The sequence below is a fragment of the Dipodomys merriami genome, unplaced genomic scaffold, assembly GCF_024711535.1.
Source record: "Dipodomys merriami isolate MVZ:Mamm:240054 unplaced genomic scaffold, mDipMer1.0.p SCAF_7, whole genome shotgun sequence".
In the NCBI taxonomy this organism is placed as follows: domain Eukaryota; kingdom Metazoa; phylum Chordata; class Mammalia; order Rodentia; family Heteromyidae; genus Dipodomys; species Dipodomys merriami.
Genome location: NW_027206290.1, coordinates 20,167,964 through 20,189,070, shown reverse-complemented (window position 1 = coordinate 20,189,070; position 21,107 = coordinate 20,167,964). Strand labels below are relative to the sequence as shown.

Below are 21,107 nucleotides of genomic sequence, written 5' to 3'. Positions count from 1 at the left end.
GAGTAAATATTAATATATTTAACATTTATATTAGAATAAAAATGAAAAATATTTTTCTTTTTTACTACTCTGGGTCACTATACCAAAGTACATGAGATAATTCTCCTTTATTTACAAAAGAGAAAGTTTACAGTCCATGGTTTGTGGCCTGTGATTGTGTATACGATGGAACAAACATCTTTATACCATGAACTATGGGACAAAAAAGAAGAGAAGAAATAGGAGTCTCTGAGTCCTCTTCAAGGACACATCCCCAGGGTCCTGAGGGTCTCTTCTGGTCTTTGTGGGGGGAGGGGGGACATTCAGCATTCAAACTAGAACATTAACATAGGCTACATTTCTGTAACAGTATAGTACAACTCTTTGTGGTAGTTCTTCAACCTTGTTTTTGGTAAGTAGGCAGAAGGACTAGCATATGCTAGCATAGACTTTGCTATGTATAGCTAGGCTAAAATAAGAAACCAGGAAAGTTTTGTAATTATTTCTTAATCATATTTTTTTCAGGAATTTCTTTTATTTGAATGGGGCTGGCTTCCATTTTAGAGCTAACCTATGTCTACTATTGCCTAAGATAATAATTACTGGCTGCAGATGTTTATAGAGAGCTATGTTTTAAGTGCTTTATGGGTTTTAACTCCTAACAACTCTACGAAGTAGCTCTCATTATCTTCTTTTTATAGGTGTGAAAACTAGACACAGAGAAAGTAATTGGCTTGGAGTTTTTCAGACATGAAGTTGAAAACCAGATAGTCTGATTTCATTGGCTGTGCATGTGTGCATGTGTGTGCCAGTCCTAGGGGCTTGACCTCAGGTCCTGGGCATTGTCCTTAAGCTCCTTTTGCTGAAGGCTAGCACTCAATTACTTGAGCCACAGCTCTCCTTCTGGATTTTGGTAGTTAAGAGTCTCATTGGCTTTCCTGCCCAGGCTGTCTTTGAACTGTGATCCTCATATCTCAGCCTCCCGTGTAGCTAGGATTATGGGTGTGAGCCACTGACGCCTGGCCTGCTATACTTTTTAATAATTGTTGTTGTCTTAACTAAGTAAAACTACCTAACTAACCACTGAATTACTGATTTCTTTTTCAGTAACTAATTATGCTATACCCACTCTAAAACAAACAAAAAACCCTCCTAACATCTATCTATTCATCTATCTTATCTATCTATTTCATATATATGAAATACTTATTGTTCATTTAGTTCAAATAATTTAAACTGGTTATTTATATTTTCCTTAGTGAAGTTTTGAAAGTCATATGTGTATTGGAAAAAGCCAAGCCATCTGCTAATCATTTACTCAGTTGTTCAGTTCAAATACAGCAATGCCAGAATTATTAACCCAGACAGTACTTTATCAGCTACAGAACAGTGTTCATGTGCATTTCCTTTGCCTTTTCCAGATTCTACTCATTTCCATAGTTACTTAAATTAGCACCTATTCTTCTGTGTCAGTAAAATTGGTTGTATGAATGAGTCAGATTTTCTTCTGGAAGGCACTGTGTTCTCTTGGCATCTAGCCCTACTTGGACTGCTCTTCTTAGGTGCTTCACCCTTTCTTTGCACTGCTATACCCAACTCCTTACATTGCTCCCCCCCTTTTACCTGGAACACCCTCTCCCAACCCTACACATTTCTTTCTCTTTTGATAGTTCCATTAGTGAGTAGATGATGATAGAATATTTTGCTTTTTCCTTCTGTAGGTTTTCTTTTTGAGGGTATGCTTTTAATCTTTTTGGAAAAAGAATTTGTGTAATTAAAAAGAGCACTTTAAAAAGTATTTTGTTTTTTAAGCTATTTCAGTAGGAAAGTCAGTAGCAGAGTATCCTGCACATACTAACACTTAATAAACAATAACCATTATTAAACACCATTGCTCTGTAACATCACAGAAAGGAAAATAATACCAGACTATCATATTTAGAGTAGATTACTTTAGAGTTTTAAAGGTAGGGTGATGATGTATTCTGGTTACCTAAGATGATGAACTAAAAACAATATCACACTAGCGTCCTCCTTTTGAGGTACAAAAGTATTTTGGTTTGGATGATAAATGATATGGTCACCATATTTGGAGATTGTAAAACTCTCCTGTGCATTCCATTGACTGAGGTGGTATAAAAGAACAGATAGGCTGGGGTTAGAGTAGTGTGGGATCCTGGGGAAACACACCTACCAGGGCAGCCCAGCTTTGTCCCAGCTAAGGAAGGAGGCGGACCTGAGGTAAACAGATTTCAAGATTTCAAAAGTAGGCAAAAATCTGGAGTTTTTAAATAGTCCCCAATTTTCATCGTCAAAGATAGGCATGAATTTTTATTGTAAGTTAAATCACAGTTTAGAAAATGTTGAGGTCACATGATGGTCCTTACATATACCTGGTTCCTATTAACTAATAATATAGCCAGGCTCTAATACTGAATATTGATTTTGATTAAGTTGGCCATTGTATCAGACTTTGGGGTGGGGGACTTTGACTTGTTGCTATATATATTAAGATATACATGATAATAAGGCACAGCTCAGTGGTAGAGGGTTTCCCTTGCATGTACAGGGCCCTAGGTTTGATCCTCATTGGAAAGGAAGTATGCGATAATAAGAAGGATAGACAGGAAAACCTTAAATTGCTTCAAGGGAAATATAGATAGCATATTTAGACTGAGAAATTGATCATAACTATGACTGCTTTTGAACTCTTTAATGAATTGACTTAGGATTATCTGAAGGTAATGTAGATTGTATATTATTCTAATAGTTAAAATAGGAATATCTATTTAGTAGATAAATTTTGTGGAATCAGTGCTTTGTACTTAAAATATACTTCACATGATCTTTTGTAGCTTTGATTTCTAGAACTTCTGCTTTGAAAAAAATGTAAATTTTTTTGGTCTTTTTTAAGACTGTTTTAAAGAAGTCATTCATATACGCCTGGATGAGCTTCTTCGTGTTTTAAAGTCTGTAATGAATAAACATCAGAACCTCAATTCTGTTGATCTTCAAAATGCTGCAGAAATGCTTACTGCGAAAGTGAAAGGTAAGGAAGATATATTAAAAGTGGGTAGTTGTGGGCAAAAGGGATCCAGTGGTACAGTTTGGTCTATATGATTACAGCGCTATCTCAGCATTTGTATGATGTGCATCAAAGAGGTATGTCCTGATGTTAAAATATTCCCAAATCATACTTCAAGCTTTCTTTTTCATAAAACTGTATTTGGTAGCAAACATTGCAATTATGTTAACTTACACCGAACACCTGATATTTAAAATTTGGGTTTTATGAATCAGTTAATTGGTAGAATAGTTTTGAAGCCTTTACTATGTGAAGGCAAGGCATTTAGATGTGGACATTTGTAGTAATCTCAACTAGTAAAAGGAAACAAAATGGAGAAAAACAAGGCTTATTTTAAGATATGAAAATGAAATTAGAATTGTTAAGTAAGCTTATAAGGTATGTTTATGGGTAGGTACATATATGTTCATGCAACATCAATACTTGAAATGACTTGCCACTCACTTTTGTTAAAATTCTTTGGGCCTGCAATACATAAGAAGTATTAACAGCAAAGGTAATGGTTAGATCATTTAGAAGAGTGTTAGAAATAATGGGTTATGAAAAGGCTGAAGGTCTGTTCTAAGAGCAAGCTAGGGGCACAGTACTGATAGAATGTCAGTTGTCATATACAAGGCTGAGTTGGATGGCAAAATAGAAGACTGAATGTTCAGAACCGTGAAGGAATATGAAGTTAATGATGTGGACTTGTAGCAGTGGAAGAGATAGCACTGACTCAGTGTGCAGAGTAGATAAAGGGTGGGTCTGAGATCAAGGGACAGAAGATGGAACTCCAGAAGCATCCAGAAAGCAGGAAGATGATCCGATAGAAATGTCCTGGATTTAAATGGTGCACAGTGTTGAGTGAGTCTAATGGCACTGATGAGGCAATAGTCATTCAAGCAGTGGTGATATAGAAGGTGGCTGTTGGGTGGTCATGATATAGTGGAGTCAGTGACAGACAAGGTCACAGCAGTCCTGTCTGTGCGTAGGTAGGAGGGGGGCACAGTAAGCAGTATCCTAGGCTGACTAAGGAAGGGAATCCTCTTTATTTTAGTTAGTTTTACAGATCAAGTGCAGATATTGACTGGGCTGGGATAGCCCCTGTATAAGAACGCTGGATGTGAAGGAGGTGGTGAAATTGGTGAACACATATTTGCGAAGGGTAAAGGGCAGTGTCAAAGGATGAGGCAAGAAGAAAAAATAAAAGCCTACCCCCCCCCAAAAAAAGTAAAATACAGCCCAAACGTGAGGACTCTGTCCCCAGAAGTGCACAAGTGCACGCACACACACACACACACAAGCTCCCCCCCCCCCCGTCATTTCCTTTTTTTCCTCTATTTCAGGCAAGATGGGGAATAAGTGTTGAGGATTAATTTGAGTGTGAAACCCAGGTAGCTTTTGTTGCAACTTTAAAAATCATGCTTAGTAACCAAATTTGTTTTTAAATAGATTGGTTACAAGTGCCATTTAACTCCACTTAGATAGGGAAATTTGTGTCTATAGATAGTAAAATTTCCATGCTTGGAAATAGCAAGCTAGTTGAATTGTCAGTGGCTATTGTGTGCAGTCAGGATGTCCTGGGGAAGGAGTGTAAGAAGCATTGGCCTGTGCTGCTGAGCACAGTCCATAAACGGACTTGAGGAGAGGGGTCTCTCTGCTGCCTTGAAGATCTTTCTGTCGTTGAGGTAAAAGTCTTCTGAATATTATTTCTTACAGTGACTACCTTGGGGTAGTGAATACTTGGAGTTATTGTTACCTTTTATTTTTGTACTGGACAAAATTTGAAAGAAGATGACTTAGTTCTCAGGAAACTTACTGTGTTTCCATAGGATTCCATGAGACTAGGAAACAGAAAATTGTGTTTTCTTTGGGTAGGTTATGTTTCTAAATAAAAACTTCTCCCTATTCTTACTCGTATAGCTAAATATATTGAGACCTGCAAAATGAAGTCAGATCAGAGCTTATTTAATTTATCCATTTCATAAAGTCAAGGGATAGAAACCATTTTTGAACATCTAATCTGTGCCAAATAATCAGAATGTTTACATATTTAAATCTTTGCCAGAAATCCTAAACCTATAAATATATTTTTAATTTTTATTTTAGCCAGTCATCAGTGGTTCAATCTAGGATTCAATATAGAATTCTTTCATCTTTTTAAATAACAGTGATCCTAGAATACAGAATAGTGTTAGAATCAAAGATGTATAAATTTCATATTACCACAAGTTTGAATGAATAAACTGTAGCCACTTCCTATGCATAAGAAATGAGAAATTGAATCTTCAATTTCTTGTATTTTTATTGTACATGTGGAATTTACCTTGTAATAACTGTAAAAGAAAAATCCTTAGTATTCCTCATTACTTCTAGTAGCGATTTGTATTTCCTGTGTCTTCTGTCTCTAATCAGGAAGGTCAGTGTGACAAAAATATTTGCAATGTGGCAATAGAGATAGTCTATTTTTTTTTTTTTTTTTTGCGAGTCATGGTGCCTGAACTCTGGGCCTGGGCGCAGTCTTTTTTTTTTTTTTTTTTTTTTTTGCGAGTCATGGTGCCTGAACTCTGGGCCTGGGCTCTGTCCCTCAGCTCTTCAGCTCAAGGCTAGTGCTCTACCACTTGAGACACAGCACTACTTCCAGCTTTTTCTGCTTATGTGGTGCTGCGGAATCGAACCCAGGGCCTCATGCATGCAAGGCAAGCACTCTACCATTGAGCCACCTTCCCAGCCCAGATAGTCTATTTTTGAAGCAGATAACAATATCTTTAGAACTTAGTAATTTATGATGTGTACCTAGTATTTGTATTTTCAGTTATTTGTAAAATAGGTAAAAAGAACCCTGGTATTCAAGTTTTTCATGATTTATATTTTGCCCTTTATTTTTTAAATGGCCAAAGAAAAAAGAAAAACATTAATGAAACATCCACAGTTGTCAAAGCCTCATATTTTCTTTCTGTTCTGCAAACATGGTTCATTCACACAATTGAAAATACAGATGGTTAGCAGGATATTCAACAGTAAAGTTTCTTTCTTCAGATTCCTAACTACCAATTCCATTCCTTTCTCTAGATAAGCAGCAACTATTACTGCTTTCTTTTATTTCTTTCCAAAGATAAACTACACCTATACAAGCAAATACAAATGGCAGGGTTCTGCTCATTTCTCTGCTCAGGAAGGGTTTCTCTGTTCTCTTGTTACTATTTTGTTTTGTTTCTTAAAAGCTTCATGGTAGTCCATTTAGTCTATTCACTACTAATAAATATTTGGATTGTTTTCAGTTTTTGTTTAAAGTGATATTTCAGTACATGGCTATGTAGATTCCTAGGTGGGCAATTGTTGGCTCACAGAGCATTGTATTTATACTTTTTAATATTGCCATATGTCTCTAGAGGTTCTGTTAGCAAATACGTGTGTGTGTGATTTGTTGGCACAAGAATATTCAGAGTTGTTTTTTTTTAATGCCAGAAAGCAGTAAGCAAGAGAGAAAAAAATAAAAGCCTAGGGCTGAGAATGTGGCTCAGTGGTAAAGCGCTTGCCTTGCATGCATGAGGCCCTGGGTTTGGTTCCTCAGCAACACATAAGCAAAAAGAAAAAAACCGGAAGTGGCGCTGTGGCTCAACTGGTAGAGTGCCAGCCTTGAGCTGAAGAGCTGAGGGACAGCGTCCAGGCCCAGAGTTCGGGCCCTACAACCGGACCCAAAAATAAAAAATAAAAAAAAATAAAAGCTCAGAAAACTGTTAATAAAGTGATCTGATGTAACGTGGACTCTGACTCCAAGACTGATTTCACAGAGTCACTTTTTAAATATGTCAGATATGTAATGCTGAGAACAGTCAGTTTGGAATGCCAGCAACTTTTATGCCAAGTGATTCTTTAGAATGATTTCATCAATGAAGAACTTTGACATCCTATCCATTTTGTGTATTAGATACTTTAGTTTCTGGATCTTTTAATGCTTGTTAGTAATGGTGAATAATTAAAGGCTTCAATGATTTTGCATATAGTTTCAGATATTTTCTCCCTCACTTACTATAACCAACCTTTCCTTATAGCTGTGAACTTTACAGATGTTAATGAAGAAAACAAGAACGATCTGTTCCGAGAAGTGTTTTCTTCCATTGAAACTTTGGCTTTCACCTTTGGGAATATGTAAGTAGAGGATTGTCAACTTCAAGTAACTGGTCTTAAGCATCTTAATGAGTAGATTGCATAAACCAATGATATACACAGAAAGCAAAGTCTTATTTAGTAACTGGCATTATCACAACTTGGGAAAATCTATATTCTATGTTGCTTTATTACTATAAAATGTCATTATAGCTGTTTAGAAGCAGTATCTATTTACAAGGGACTTTTTGTGGTTTATGGGAATAGATTCCTAGGTTTTTGTCAGGTTCTTATTAAATAACTTCTTCTAGATGATATATGAAATGTAATGACAAAAAATGTAGCCACTTTACCTTTTGATATCCATTTCTTCCCTGGATAGACTTACAAGCTTCCTTATGGGAGATGTAGGTACTGACTCATTGCTGCGACTGCCTGCTTCTCGGGAAAGCAAGGTGAGCTAAGTTAGTTAAGGGCAAAGCCTTTCATATTTTTTAATTTAATAATTTATCTTATTTCCCAACTTAAATTCAGCATTACTCTTTGCTAGTTTTAATATTTATAATAGTAGTAATATTTTCATTTGACTGATTTCATTTTTTCATCACATGTAAAACATTTGAAGAAATTACATCAGGGACATTGGTTGATTTTTCCTTCTAGCAAGGTGCTGGTGGCTCACACTGGTGGTGCAGGAGGCTGAGATCTGAGGATCAAAGCTAGCTCAGACCGGAAAATCCTAGAGACTCTTACCTCCAATTAATCACAGAAAAAGCCGAAGTGGTAGTGTGGCTCAAGTGGTAGAGCAAAAGGAACTCAGGAACAGCACCCAGGCCAAGACTTCAAGCCCCAGTACTGGCAAATAAAATAATAATAATAATAATAGCTAAAACAAAAAAGTGCTTAATGTATCCTGAACTGTGCTAATTTTTAAAACAATCTCATGAAAATAGTGTTGTTGTCCCTTTTTGTAGAAGTTATGTGAGCTTAAATGTGTAGCCTAATGTAATCCCGCTAATAAGAGTTGGAAGAGAATCAGATCTACTTGATACCATTTGTACTGAATCCCTGCCTAAGGGCTGGGAAGGTGGCTCAGTGGTAGAGCGCTTGCCTTGCATGCCTGAGGCCCTGGGTTCGATTCCTCAGCACCACATAAGCAAAAAGAAGAAAAGCCAGAAGTGGCACTGTGGCTCAAGTGGTAGAGCGCTAGCCTTGAGCTGAAGAGCTGAGGGGACAGCGCCCAGGCCCAGAGTTCAGGCCCCACGACTGGACCCAAAAAAAAAAAAAAAAAAAAAGAATCCCTGCCTATCCTGTATTGATTGATTAAATTGGTATAAAATCTAACAGTTTTGATAGATGGTATTTTCAAGTCTTATAGGCATTATCACATGTAGTTTTTAAATGTAAATTAAGGGCTGGGAAGGTGGCTCATTGGTAGAGCGCTTGCCTTGCATACATGAGGCCCTGGGTTGGATTCCTCAGTACCACATAAGCAGAAAAAGCCAGAAGTGGCACTGTGGCTCAAGTGGTAGAGCACTAGCCTTGAGCTGAAGAGCTGAGGGACAGCACCCAGGCCCAGAGTTCAGGCTCCACAACCGACAAAAATAAAATAATTAATTAAATTAAAAATGTAAATTAATAATTAGTTTCCTAATTATTCTAACCACTTTTTAAGTGGGTATGTAGCCACATGTAGCTAGTACCTACCACATAACATGATTTAAGCAAAACAAGCCAGAATGAGAAGGACAGACTTTACATGTTTTGTTTCATGCAGAATTTCACCTTCATAAAAAAGATAAGATTTGTAAAAGGGGCTATTTGTAGGGAAGACAAAAGGAGAGATAAGAGTAAAAGGAGAGAAGGATTGGGGAAGCATATAATTGGAAATTTTCCATGCATGTATGAAAATAGAATAAAGAAATCAATTAAAACTTTATTAGAAAGGGGTAGGAGATAAGAGATTAAGGGTGAAGTAAGAGGAGGAATTTGATCAAAGTACATTATATGTATGTATAAAAATTAAAACAGCTAAGTTAACTAGATTTGAACAACTAGTGAATGTTTTATATATGAATCATTTTTATCATCATAGAAGGTTCGGGGCTAAGTTACCCAATACACTTTGAAAGACATAATAAAATGGTAAAAGATAGGCTGGACAATAAACATCTATATCTTCTATTTAGATATGTTTTGGGGTCTGCAGCATTTAAGGTTTTGTGTGAATTCATTAATTTTAACTAATGAGGTTAAAATAAAGTTGTTCACTATTGAAGCTTGAGAACTGTCATAGAAAGTATTCTGATTTTAAACAGACTTTTTTTTGGCTCTTTGGGTGTGTAATATTGGTTGTTCTTTAGCAGGAAATATGTCAGTAACATATTGAGATGCAAAATTTGTGAAGCAAAGATTGGTTTTCTTTTCCTCTAACTTCCAGTTTGTTTTCTTCCATGTTATAAGTCTTATGAAAACATTTCTGTGGACTCAGTGGACTTGCCCAATGAAAAAGGTAATGTTCAAGGCACTTTGAATTTTTCTATCAAACATTTTGTGATTTCTTTCATATATATTTTGAATCATTTAATCTTTTCTTGCTTAACCTAGTACATTCATTTTTAATGCAAAATTTTACATGAAGTTTCACATATGAAACATAAAGGAAAAACCTTGATTAGATAATGTGAAGTATACTAATAAAGAATTACATGATTTATAATTTGATGAATAATAGAAACATAAGATAAAAATACAGTATAATTTGAAATAATTTTAAATTTTAGCTGTTTTGTAAATTTGCTACTTGAATTTTTAAAAACCAATTGTTACTTGAAGAATATCTTGGGACCTAAGTGTTTGTTTAGAATTGTTATGTAAAATTACATTTGTGTATACTTACCTTGCTACTTTCTTTACAGGAAACTTTTCCCCTATAGAACTAGACAGTGTGCTGTTAAAGAACAGTGACTCTATAGAATTGGCTTTGTCATATGCTAAAACATGGTCAAAATATACCAAGAACATAGTATCATGGGTTGAAAAAAAGCTCAACTTGGGTGAGTTATCCTGGAGCATCTCAATAACTGAATAACAGATTGTTTGTGATTCATTTTCTGTTGACTCTTAAGTATTAGTTGTTGTATTGAAATAATAGATCCAACTTTGCTTGGAATAAAGAATAGTAGTTAGCATACTAAATTTTAATTCAATAAGCTTAATTAGTCTAAGAAAAGATTTGTTTAGTGTCATGTAACGTAAGTGGAATAAAATAGAATTTATGAAAACCTGTAATCTTTCTGCTACATTATTTGGGGGGTGGGGTGGGGAGGCTTTGTTTTTCTTTTTGTCATTGTTTGGTACAGTCCTGGGCTTCAACTCAGGGCCTGGGTGCTGCTCTTAAGCTTTTTTGATTAAGGATAGTGCTCTACCATTTGATCCACAGTTCAAATTTCAGCTTTTTAGTCATTAATTGGAGATAAGAGTCTCATAGACTTCCTGCTCTGGCTGGCTTCAAATCACAGTCCTCAGATTGCAGGCATGAGCCACCAGCACCCCGCTTGCATTATTTGTTTTAATGGTCAATACTAATCAGAGTCAGCCATGTAACCTTTTAAACAGTATACAAGTATAGGTCCTATCGTCCCTCAGAAAACTAAAGTCTAGCAAGTTCGTTTTTTAAAACATTTCCCAGTTGATTCTGATGAGAACTTATAATTAAGGCTCACTGCATTATATCATAATGCACACTTGTTTATGTGATTGCTTTTTAATGTGAGAATTATGATTTTAGAGTATAGAAGGAGAAAATGAGTTAATTTTGTTTTCTGGTATCTTCAATATTTTCAGAATTGGAGTCCACTAGAAATATTGTAAAATTGGCAGAGTCAACTAGAGCTAACATTGGACTACAGGTAAATGTTTGATGAACTTCTTGACTTTTCTAGTAAGAGACTACTCAAATGAAAGTATTGGTTTATAAAAGAAAACTTAATTGCTAATCTTTTTTGCTTCCAAAATAAAATCACTTAAAATTTTAATGGCTGTTCATTGTGAGAAAACTAGAAAATCCACAATTATTCAAGTATCTATTATCTTAATAGGTGCCTATTTTGCTAACTAGTTTATAGTTAATTATAATTAACTTCAATATTTTCTCATATAGTCACATTTATCACTATACATTTTTCTGAGGAAAAAAAATCTAAAACTTTCTTTTTTTCAAGGAGAATAAGGGTAGGAATAGACATCTAGTGCTGTTTTTGTTTTTCCCTCGTACTGAAGGCTGAGCCCCCAGAGTCTCATGAATGCTAGGCAAGTGCATCTACCTGCCATATCTACTATAAAATTTTGCCTTTCAATTTTCAATTCTAGGAGTTTATGCCACTACAGTCTCTGTTTACCAATGCACTTCTTAATGACATAGAGAGCAGTCAACTTTTACAACAAACAATTGCAGCTCTCCAAGCCAACAAATTTATACAGGTAAAAATTTATATATGTACAGTTAATATGTATTTTTGTAACAGCATAACTTTAGAAACAGTTTTTTTTTTTTTTTTGTAATGCCCTTGACAGCCTCTACTTGGGAGGAAAAATGAGATGGAAAAGCAAAGAAAAGAAATAAAAGAACTTTGGAAACAGGAACAAAACAAAATGGTTAGTATTACACTAGAGTTTCATCTACCTACTATGAACATCTAAAATCATCTGCAGTATATAATTACCTGTCTTACTCTTGTTCCAAAACCCTTGCTGTTGTCTGAATATGCAACAACAACATGGATAGTAGAGTTTCTTTCATATTTCGAACTTAACATTCTCTTCTATGTAGCTTGAAACAGAGACGGCTCTCAAAAAGGCAAAATTGTTATGTATGCAACGTCAAGACGAATATGAAAAGGCAAAATCCTCCATGTTTCGTGCAGAAGAGGAGCATTCGAGTGGTGGATCAGTCAAAAATCTCAACAAACAATTAGAAAAAAAGCGGAGATTGGAAGAGGAGGCTCTTCAAAAAGTAATTTTATTGTTTTTTAAAAGTTGTATTATATTCTGCCTGGTTCTTTATAGTGTGTAGGATGACCTAGAAGGATTATTCAGATTATTGTGCCCCACTGAAGGGTTTCTGATGCAGTAGGTCAAGAGTGGACCCAGACAGCTTGGATTTCTAGCTAGTTCCCAAGTGATGATGAAGTTCACACTTTGAGAACCACTATGCTAGAGACTTAAGAATTTGTGAGTTTGTGAACTAAATACCTTTGAGCAATAGTTTTTAGTAGAGTATAGTAGTAATAAATTAGTAAATTGTATTTGACTACCCATCAGAGTCATGTCCCCATCAGTCACTGACCAAAGACATTACTATTTGCTTGAGAACCATTGTGGCTGAAATACAGGATTTTTCATGACTAAAGGTGCATCAGTTATTTAAATTTCTTTACCACAGTACGCATTTTAAAATGTAAACTTTAGTGATAATGTTATTTTTTTATATGATATTCTTATAGGTAGAAGAAGCAAATGAACTCTACAAAGTTTGTGTGACAAATGTTGAAGAAAGACGAAACGATCTAGAAAATACCAAAAGAGAAATTTTAGCACAACTTCGGACCCTTGTTTTCCAGTGTGACCTCACCCTGAAAGCTGTAAGTGATTACTTAAGTAATTTGAAGGCAAAAGGGGCAAGGAGTCTCACTAACTGCAGAAAGGAGGTGATGTGTGATTCTTACCAGATTTAAATTCTGATATTAGTGGAACATGTTGACTTTCAGTTTTAAGTAGAGATACATAGTTTGGATAGGTTTTTGTTGTTATTGTTTTAGACAAGAAGTCTTGCTATGTAGCCCAGGCTGGCACTATCCTCCTACTCCACTCTTTAGAATGATGAGCTTACAGGCATGTACCACTATGCATAGTTCTTTTGGTTACTTTTGCTCTCTCTCCCCACTCCATGTCCCCTAGATTGATGACTTTGTTATAGTTAAACGTAAGAGTTTGCAATGACCCTCTAAGCCATTATCTTTCTAGTTTTGGTTAATAAAATTGATTTGGCCCCTGAAACTTCTGTTAGCTCTGAAAAAGATATTCAGAATTTGAGTAAATATTAAAATTGAACCCAGTGATTTACTTGAAGATAAGGCATTTGCCTTCACATTTCCCTTTACCTCTTCAAAGACATTTTTAATTAAAACTTTTTAGCTTTGAATGTTTAACAAATGCATAAATCTGTGATGACCACCATAAACAGTATTCATAACAATCACTTCAGAACTTTTTTTTTTTATTGCCTATTTGTTGTCAAACTCCACCTACCTCTAACCTCCTAGAAAGTAATTCCATCTTGTCTGGTCTTTTCCATATAAATGGACTCATGTAACCTTCTGAAATAGGCCTCTTGAGAACAGACCACTTTACATAGATCACTTTTTACAGATGTCTTTGGTGTTCATCAGTGTTATATATTGCCTTAATTCACTTCCCTTGAATTGCTGAGTTGAATGGCTTATATTGACTACACTACACACCACTGTGTTTATCCATTTGCCATTTGGACATTTGGGTTATTTCCACTTTGGAGTATTTCTAAGTAGACCTATAAAAATAATTATTTGCATACAGCTTTTTTGTTGAACAGAAGTTTTCATATTTTAGGGTAAACACCTGGTTGATTTGCCAAATGTATGTTTAACTTAGTAAGAAGCTGCCAGACATTTGGGTAGCTGCATTTAGCAGTGTGTTAGAATTCCAATTCTAAATCCTTGACACTTGTTACTTGTTTCTAAGTTTTAGTTGTTCTGGTGTACATATAATTGTGTGTACTTGTGAATTTAATTTATGTATCCAGAATGCCTATTGACACTAAGAATCTTTTCAAGGATTTATTTGCAGTACATATAAGCATACATACATTTTTAGCAAGGCCTTTCAGAAGAGAGCAAAAGGTTTCAGTTGTGATAAAGTCTAGCTTATTAGCTTCTTATTGTGTGGGTCATGCTTATTTAAGCTAAGGTTACAAAGTCTTCTACCAAAAGTTTTACTTTTATAAGTTATTTTTATGAGTTAATTTTTTGTAAGGTTTAGATGGAGATGCATCTTTACATACAGCTGTTATACTAATTATACCTATAGAATTTTAATTTATGGAAGCTCCTCAGTACTAACACAAAGAAATCAGTGCCATTGAAAGCATTATTGTTTGTATCTTGAGAAAGAGAAGCATCGAGCCACACATGGCCACAAAACTTCACATTCAACAGGGAGAAGTAGAAGGGGGCAGAAAGCTGAGGATGAGCGTCTATTGGGGGTTTCCTCAGGAAAGGCCAGTGCACAAGATAATGACTTATGATCAGCTACCAAGTAAGGGAAAATCTCCCTGGCAAGCATGCTTTTTAAGATACCAATATATCATGAAATACAGAAAATAAAAAATATGGCCAGTGTAGCTATCCACTTGTTGTAGTGCAATTAGTTAAAAACATTATGCTATTTCCAGTAAATTGCTTTTATAGCTGGGCACTGGTAGCTCACACCTATAATCCTAGCTATTCAGGAGTCTGAGATCTGAAGATTGAGATTCAAAGCCAGCCCTGGTAGGGAAGTTTTTGAAACTCTTTATCTCCAATTAACCACCAGAAAATGGGAAGTGGAACTCTGACTCAAGTGGTAGAGTGCTATCCTTGAGCAAAAGAGCTCAAGGACAGACCCCAGGCCCTGAGTTCAAGCCCATGACTGACAAAAACTAAAAAAATTATATATATATATATATATATATATATATATATATATATATATATATATATATATTGCTTTTTCAAAAACCAAATTTGTGTGAATTTCTGGGTTCTCTACTTTAATCTATGAAAGCTTCTTTATCCTTTGCCAGAATCCCACTGCTTTGGTTATATTTTATATTGCTTTAGGGCAAGTCTTAAAAATAAGACAATGTGCTGGGCACCAGTGGCTCATGCCTATATTTCTAGCTACTCAAGAGGCTGAGGATCACAGTTCAAAGACAACCAGGCAGGAGAGTCCATGTGAGGCTCTTACCTCCAATTAACCACTCAAAAACCAGAAGTGGCACTGTGGCTCAAAGTGGTAGAGCACTAGCCTTGAGCAAAAGAGCTCAGGGACAGACAGCACCCAGGCCAAGTTCAAGCCAACAACTGACAAAAAAATAAATAAATAAAAATAAAATCAGATAATGATGTGAATCCTCCAATCTCACTCTTTTTCAGAATTGTTTATGTGTTTAGAGTTCTCTAACATTCCCTAAAAATGCTAGAATCAGCTTGTGTATGTCTAGAAAAAATGTCTTCCAAGCTTTTTGGTAGATATTACATTGAATCTTTGATCAGTCAAATGATGAAGAATTATTTATATAGCATTTCAAGTTGGTTTTTCAAAGCATGAATACTATGTGTCTCTCCATTTATTTAGCATTTGTAGTTTGCAAAATATAAAGTGTATATGTGCATGTTATTTGGGGTGGCTATTGTGAATGAGCTATTATATAATTTGTATATGTATATTTTTCATTTAAGTTCAAACTCTAGCCAAGCACTATGGTTTATATCTATAATCCAACCAAATATAGGCAGAGATTAGGAGGATTGCAGTTGAAGGCCATAGCATGGAAACAATTACTAAGACTCTACCTCAACAAATAAAGCCAGTTCTGGTGGTACATAAGTATAGTCCTAGCTTTGTAGGAAGTATAAAAACGCAAAGCTAATTGGATACCCTATCTGAAAAATCACTGAAGCAAAGAGGGTTAAGGATGTGGCTAAAGCAGTTGAGACCCTGCCTACCAAGTGTAAGGCCCTGAGTTCAAACCCAGTACTTGCCCTCCTCCCACAGTTTCAGATTTTGAGTGTTCAACAATAATTTTAAAAGTTCAATATTGTGCCGGGCGCGGTGGCTCACGCCTGTAATCCTAGTTACTCTGGAGGCTGAGATCTGAGGATCATGGTTCAAAGCCAGCCAGGGCAAGGAAAGTCCGTGAGATTCTTATCTCCAATAAACCACTTGAAAACCGGAAGTGGCACTGTGGCTCGAGCGGTAGAGCACTCGCATTGAGCTAAAGAGCCCAAGCACAGAGTTCAAGCCTCACAACCCACAAAAAAAAAGTTCATTATTGTATGTTATTCTTATATCTTACAACTTTGCTAAACTCATTTGTTTTAGGAGTTTTTACAGATTTCTTGGGGGGTTTCCTACATAGAAAATCATGTTACCTACAAATTGGGGCAGTTTTCTGCCTTCCTTTCTAGTCTTTGTTGCTTTTTATTTATGCACTAATTTAGGCTCTACCTGCCATTGAAGAGGAAAGGTGAGAGAAGATTCCCCCTTACCTTGTCTTACATTAAGGACAGAACACTCAGTCTTTTACCAGAAAAGATGGACAGTGGAGGGTCTTTGAAGTTACCTCTCATTTAGTTAAGGAATACCTCTGTTCTTCCACATTGCTGAGAGCTTTGTTATTAATAAAGGCTGGATTTTACCAAATGTTTTTCATGTTATTTGTGATCATAATATATATATTATGCTGTGTAACCCAGGCTGCACTGATACTCACAATCCTCCTGTCTGTCTCAGCTTCTTGAGTGCTGGGCACCTGGGTTAGTTGTTTATCTTCCTGTAAATCTGCTGGATTGCATTGGTATTTGGGTCTTGAGCTAGCCTTGCATTCCCACAGTGAACCTCCTTGATTGTGATACATTGTTTCCTTTTTATCCTGCTGGGTTCCATTTGTTAATATATTACTAAATACGATTATTTTCTTTTTCTTATTAACAAAAGATACTGGTATATGTTTGTCTTAGCTTCCTTTTACTGTTTGTTTGGTTTTGATGTCTGATTTCATAAAATGAGTTGGGAACTGTTTTCTCCTGGTTTTTTGAAAGAATTTGTGTGAAATTATAACTCATTTAAATGTTCAGTAGCATTTCCTGGTAAAAGTATCCAGGCTTAGCAGGGTACTAGTAGCTCACGTATTACCTGTAATTCTAGCTACTCAGAGGGCTGAAACCTGAGGATTGCAGTTCAAAGCCAGCCTGGACATGAAAGTTCATGAAACTCTTATCTCCAGTTTCTTCCCTTTTCTTTTCTTTTCTGGTCCAAGACCAGAATTTGAACCCAGTATCTGACTATGTTGGCCATGTGTTCTACCAACTTAACCATGTCTCCAGTCCCTCTTATCTCCAATTAACCATCTAAATAAAAACAAACTGGTAGTGGAGCTGTGGCTTAAGTGTTAGCCTTGAGGAATAAAGATCAGGGACAGCAACAACTAGGCCCTGAGTTTAAGTCCCACAACTGAAAAAGAAAGAAAGAAAGACAGAAAGACAGACAGAAAGAAAGAAAGAAAAGGAAAGAAAGAGAAAGGGAGGAAGGAAGAAAGAAAGGGAGGAAGGAAGGGAGAGAGAGAGAGAGAGAAAAGTATATGGGCTTGAGGTTTTAGAAGATACTTACATACTCAACTTCTTTCCTGGGTATGAATTTTGCTCATTTTTTTCCTATTCTAAATTCACTTCTTGTATGTGTAAATTTAAATAACTTTTTAGATTTGAGTTTTTAACTATTATTGCTGAAAAAAATATTTCTGAGAAAAAGTATTGTGCTTTCTTTCTCTTCCTCTAAGGCTCAGTGCCGTCAAGCCTCAATGATTTGTTACTTTCTCACAGGCTTTGATGGTCTGCCCTCTCCTATACCCTGCCCCAAAACTGTGGTTTTATAGTGGGTTTTTCGTGGTAGTGAAAACATTTTCCTCTTAGGGTGTGTTTATAGAAACATAACCCCATCTAAATTGAGAAGGGCTGTGTTTTCCCGATGGATGATCTGTCCATTTTCCTAGACACTCCTCAGTAAATGTGTTTGTTTGGGAAATTTTGTTACTCAGTAGTAAAATTTCTTTTTGTTTATTTCTTATGTCTACTTCTCTCTGTGACTTGTCGTTCTCCATTTCAAGATTGTTTACCCTTCTCACACCTGTTACAACAATCTTCATCTGAGATCCTGTATCTGAGCCATCTCAGTGTTGCTGTCTGGTTTTCACCTTTTTCTCTTGTGAGTTACTAAGATTTTCTTTTTTTGTTGCTGTTGTTGTTGTTGTTGTTGTTGTTGTGTGTGTGTGTGTGTGTGTGTGTGTGTGTGTGTGTGTGTGTGTGTGTGTGTGTGTGTGTGTGTGGAGAGAGAGAGGAGTATATTTGGATGTTGTCCTACACATTTTCAGTGTAACGTTTATATTAATCTCAGAGTTCTGGTTATAACCTATATTGAAGACTGTTTTGAGTTTTATTTTTTAAAATCAGCAGCATTTGATGTAAGTAGGCTTTACTCCCCAGCACTTCTGTGGCCCTCTTCCTGGTCTTCTGTTCCTGAAAGCTTTTCTCTAGATAGTCAGAGGCATTAATTCTGTTATTGGAGGGGGGGTTAGTGAGGGAAGGTGTTTAAAAACAAAGAAGTGACAGGAATTTCAGTACTTCATTCTAATTACAATACATCTGGCCATAAAGAATACCCTTAGTTTTAGATATCTGTCCTGCTGCAACTGCCACAGCATTGTATTCTATGGGGTTAGACAGACTTGGGGGAGTGAGGCAGGAGAGAAAACAGGAATTTCTCCTACTCTGTCACTCTCTTCTTAAAACCTGTATAGAGGTATAGAGAGGGCTTCTTTTAGAGCTTTCTGTCCATTCCCAGCTTATACTTTTGGGAATCAAGCTGTGTTTGAATAGCAGCTGATCTAGAAATAGGATTAGGAGCTAGATTGGGATGCAGTTAAGAAAACATACCTGAAATTGTAATTGATTTCCACAGTCTTCCTGCTACCATTTATTTAACTTTAGACTCCCTAAGCAGGCAATTCCTGCATTCCATCAAGGATTCTAAGTGAATTTAGTGCAAGAATGGGTCTTTCTCACAACCTTTTTCCAAATGTTAATTTATCAGAGAAGCTCTTCTTAATAATCTTACATGTTCAAAATACCCTTCCAAAACACATGGTCATATTCCATAATCTCACATTCTTGGATAGTATTGCTAACATTTTTTTAGTACCAGGAAATACTTGCATGACTTGTTAACTCTCCCTGACACACCCTCAGGAAAACACAGAAGTGGGTGAAGACCAGTATCTCATCTGTCTTTGCTACAGTAAACCAAAGCCTAGGGGTTTTTTTGGTGAATGTTAAGTTAGTTAATTTAAATCTCTAAGAATGAGTCTGGCATGTCATATGAACTTTATGGCTGCTATCATAGTTGCTGTTACTTTGTTTGGCATATGTTTGTGTGTGTGTGTACATGCACATGTACATGTATGCATGCATGTTATATATGCTGGTCCTGGGGCTTGAACTCAGAGCATCTTGCTCTTAGCTTTTTCTCTCACAACTGATCTCTACCACTTGAGCCACACCTCCCCTTCTAACTTTTTGCTGGTTAATTCTGTAGAAATTTTCTGCCTAGGCTGTTTTTTAACTGAGTTTCTCAGATCTCAACCTCCTGAGTAGTTAGGATTACAGGAATAAGGCACCAGCACCTGGCAAGTTGTTACTGTAAGTTGTAGGTATAATTACATTTTTTAAGTCCTTCAGTAAAACATTTCTACTTTTATAAGATTGAAAAAGTGAAAAAAAGTGCCAGACATGATCACACGTATCTGTAACTCCTGCTGCTTGATAGGCTGAGTCAGGAGGACCTTCAATTCAAGGCCAGCCTGGGCAAGATAGGCCCCCCAATATCAAAAGACAGACAGTGAAAAAATGCTTATTGAGTTTGCTTCAAGCATAGGCATTTAAGTAGTTGTGATCAGACCCTCAGAGTGCAGAGTTAGGATCCTCAAAAATTACCTTTCTCTCCTAAAACTGAGGAAGTAGGATTGTGGGGTTATATGTTTTAACTATCCAGTTTAAACCCAGTTTTCCTGTCAGTGATTTTTCTCAGGTATTAGATTAAGACTACTTTTTTATTCATTAAGATTTGTTATCAGCATACATGAATTGTACTAGGGGAATTACATTGTGACATTTCCATAGATGCATACAATGCGTTTGCTCCGTCAACCTCACCCTCTCTATCACTCTCCCTTATCCTCCCCTTTCCTTCCTTAAAACAATTCTCAGCTTTCATTGTTGTTTTTTCATATCTACAAATGAAGTTCTTCAGCTATATATATTCACTCTCATTTATGTTTTTTTTCTTTCCAAGCACAGCATGTGGACAGTAGTGTTCAGTGATTGGTACAGCCATTGACATAAATGCATGCACATAGCATTCTGTACAGCATGGTTATTTCTGCCTTTTGTCTCTGTGACCACAGGTAACAGTTAACCTCTTCCACATGCAGCACTTGCAGGCTGCCTCCCTTGCAAACAGTTTACGTTCCCTGTGTGACAATGCCAAACTCTACGACCCAGGCCAAGAATACAGTGAATTTGTCAAGGCTACAAGTTCAACAGAAGAGGAAAAAGTTGATGGGTGAGAATTAATGTATCAGTAAAATTATTTCAAGAGATGAAATGTTTACCAAGTCCTTGTTCAATATAGTGATCTTTTCATACGTCCTCAGAATTAAGTTTAGAACGTTTGGAATATTTTTATATTTTGTGGTTTCTTAGTACATTTCGTGAATAGATGTAACTTGGTCAAGAGTAAAGCTTTCCATTTTGACATAGACCTCAGTTCTTTTTTTGGCTTGAACTCGGGGACCTGGAGCTTGATGTACTTGTTTACTCACAGCTGGCAATCTACCAGTTGGGCACATCTCCAGCCCTAGACCTCAGTCCTTTGAGATAAAAAATAAGGAGAATATGTGTTTTGAATGTCAACAAAACTTCACCTACATTTTTTTTACATTTTCTAGTATAATCATGACAAGTTACTGGATATTCTATTGCTGCTCCTTTGAGGCTGTATTAAGTTCAGATAATTTAACTTTTTATTCACAAAGTCTGAAACA

The 21,107-nt window shown here is 36.2% G+C and overlaps 1 protein-coding gene across 3 annotated transcripts in view; it reads left to right on the top strand.

Moving 5' to 3' along the window:
• Positions 1-21,107, top strand: part of Arhgap29 (Rho GTPase activating protein 29) — a 61,877-nt gene that overhangs the window by 26,980 nt on the left and 13,790 nt on the right. For all 3 annotated transcript variants that reach the window (XM_070007707.1, XM_070007706.1, XM_070007705.1), the window contains 11 exons: positions 2,894-3,028; positions 7,099-7,195; positions 7,536-7,608; positions 9,617-9,665; positions 10,072-10,209; positions 11,000-11,064; positions 11,525-11,635; positions 11,729-11,809; positions 11,985-12,167; positions 12,658-12,795; positions 20,469-20,626. In XM_070007707.1, coding sequence (XP_069863808.1) covers positions 2,894-3,028; positions 7,099-7,195; positions 7,536-7,608; positions 9,617-9,665; positions 10,072-10,209; positions 11,000-11,064; positions 11,525-11,635; positions 11,729-11,809; positions 11,985-12,167; positions 12,658-12,795; positions 20,469-20,626 — 1,228 coding nt within the window. The remainder of the gene's footprint in view (positions 1-2,893; positions 3,029-7,098; positions 7,196-7,535; positions 7,609-9,616; positions 9,666-10,071; positions 10,210-10,999; positions 11,065-11,524; positions 11,636-11,728; positions 11,810-11,984; positions 12,168-12,657; positions 12,796-20,468; positions 20,627-21,107) is intronic.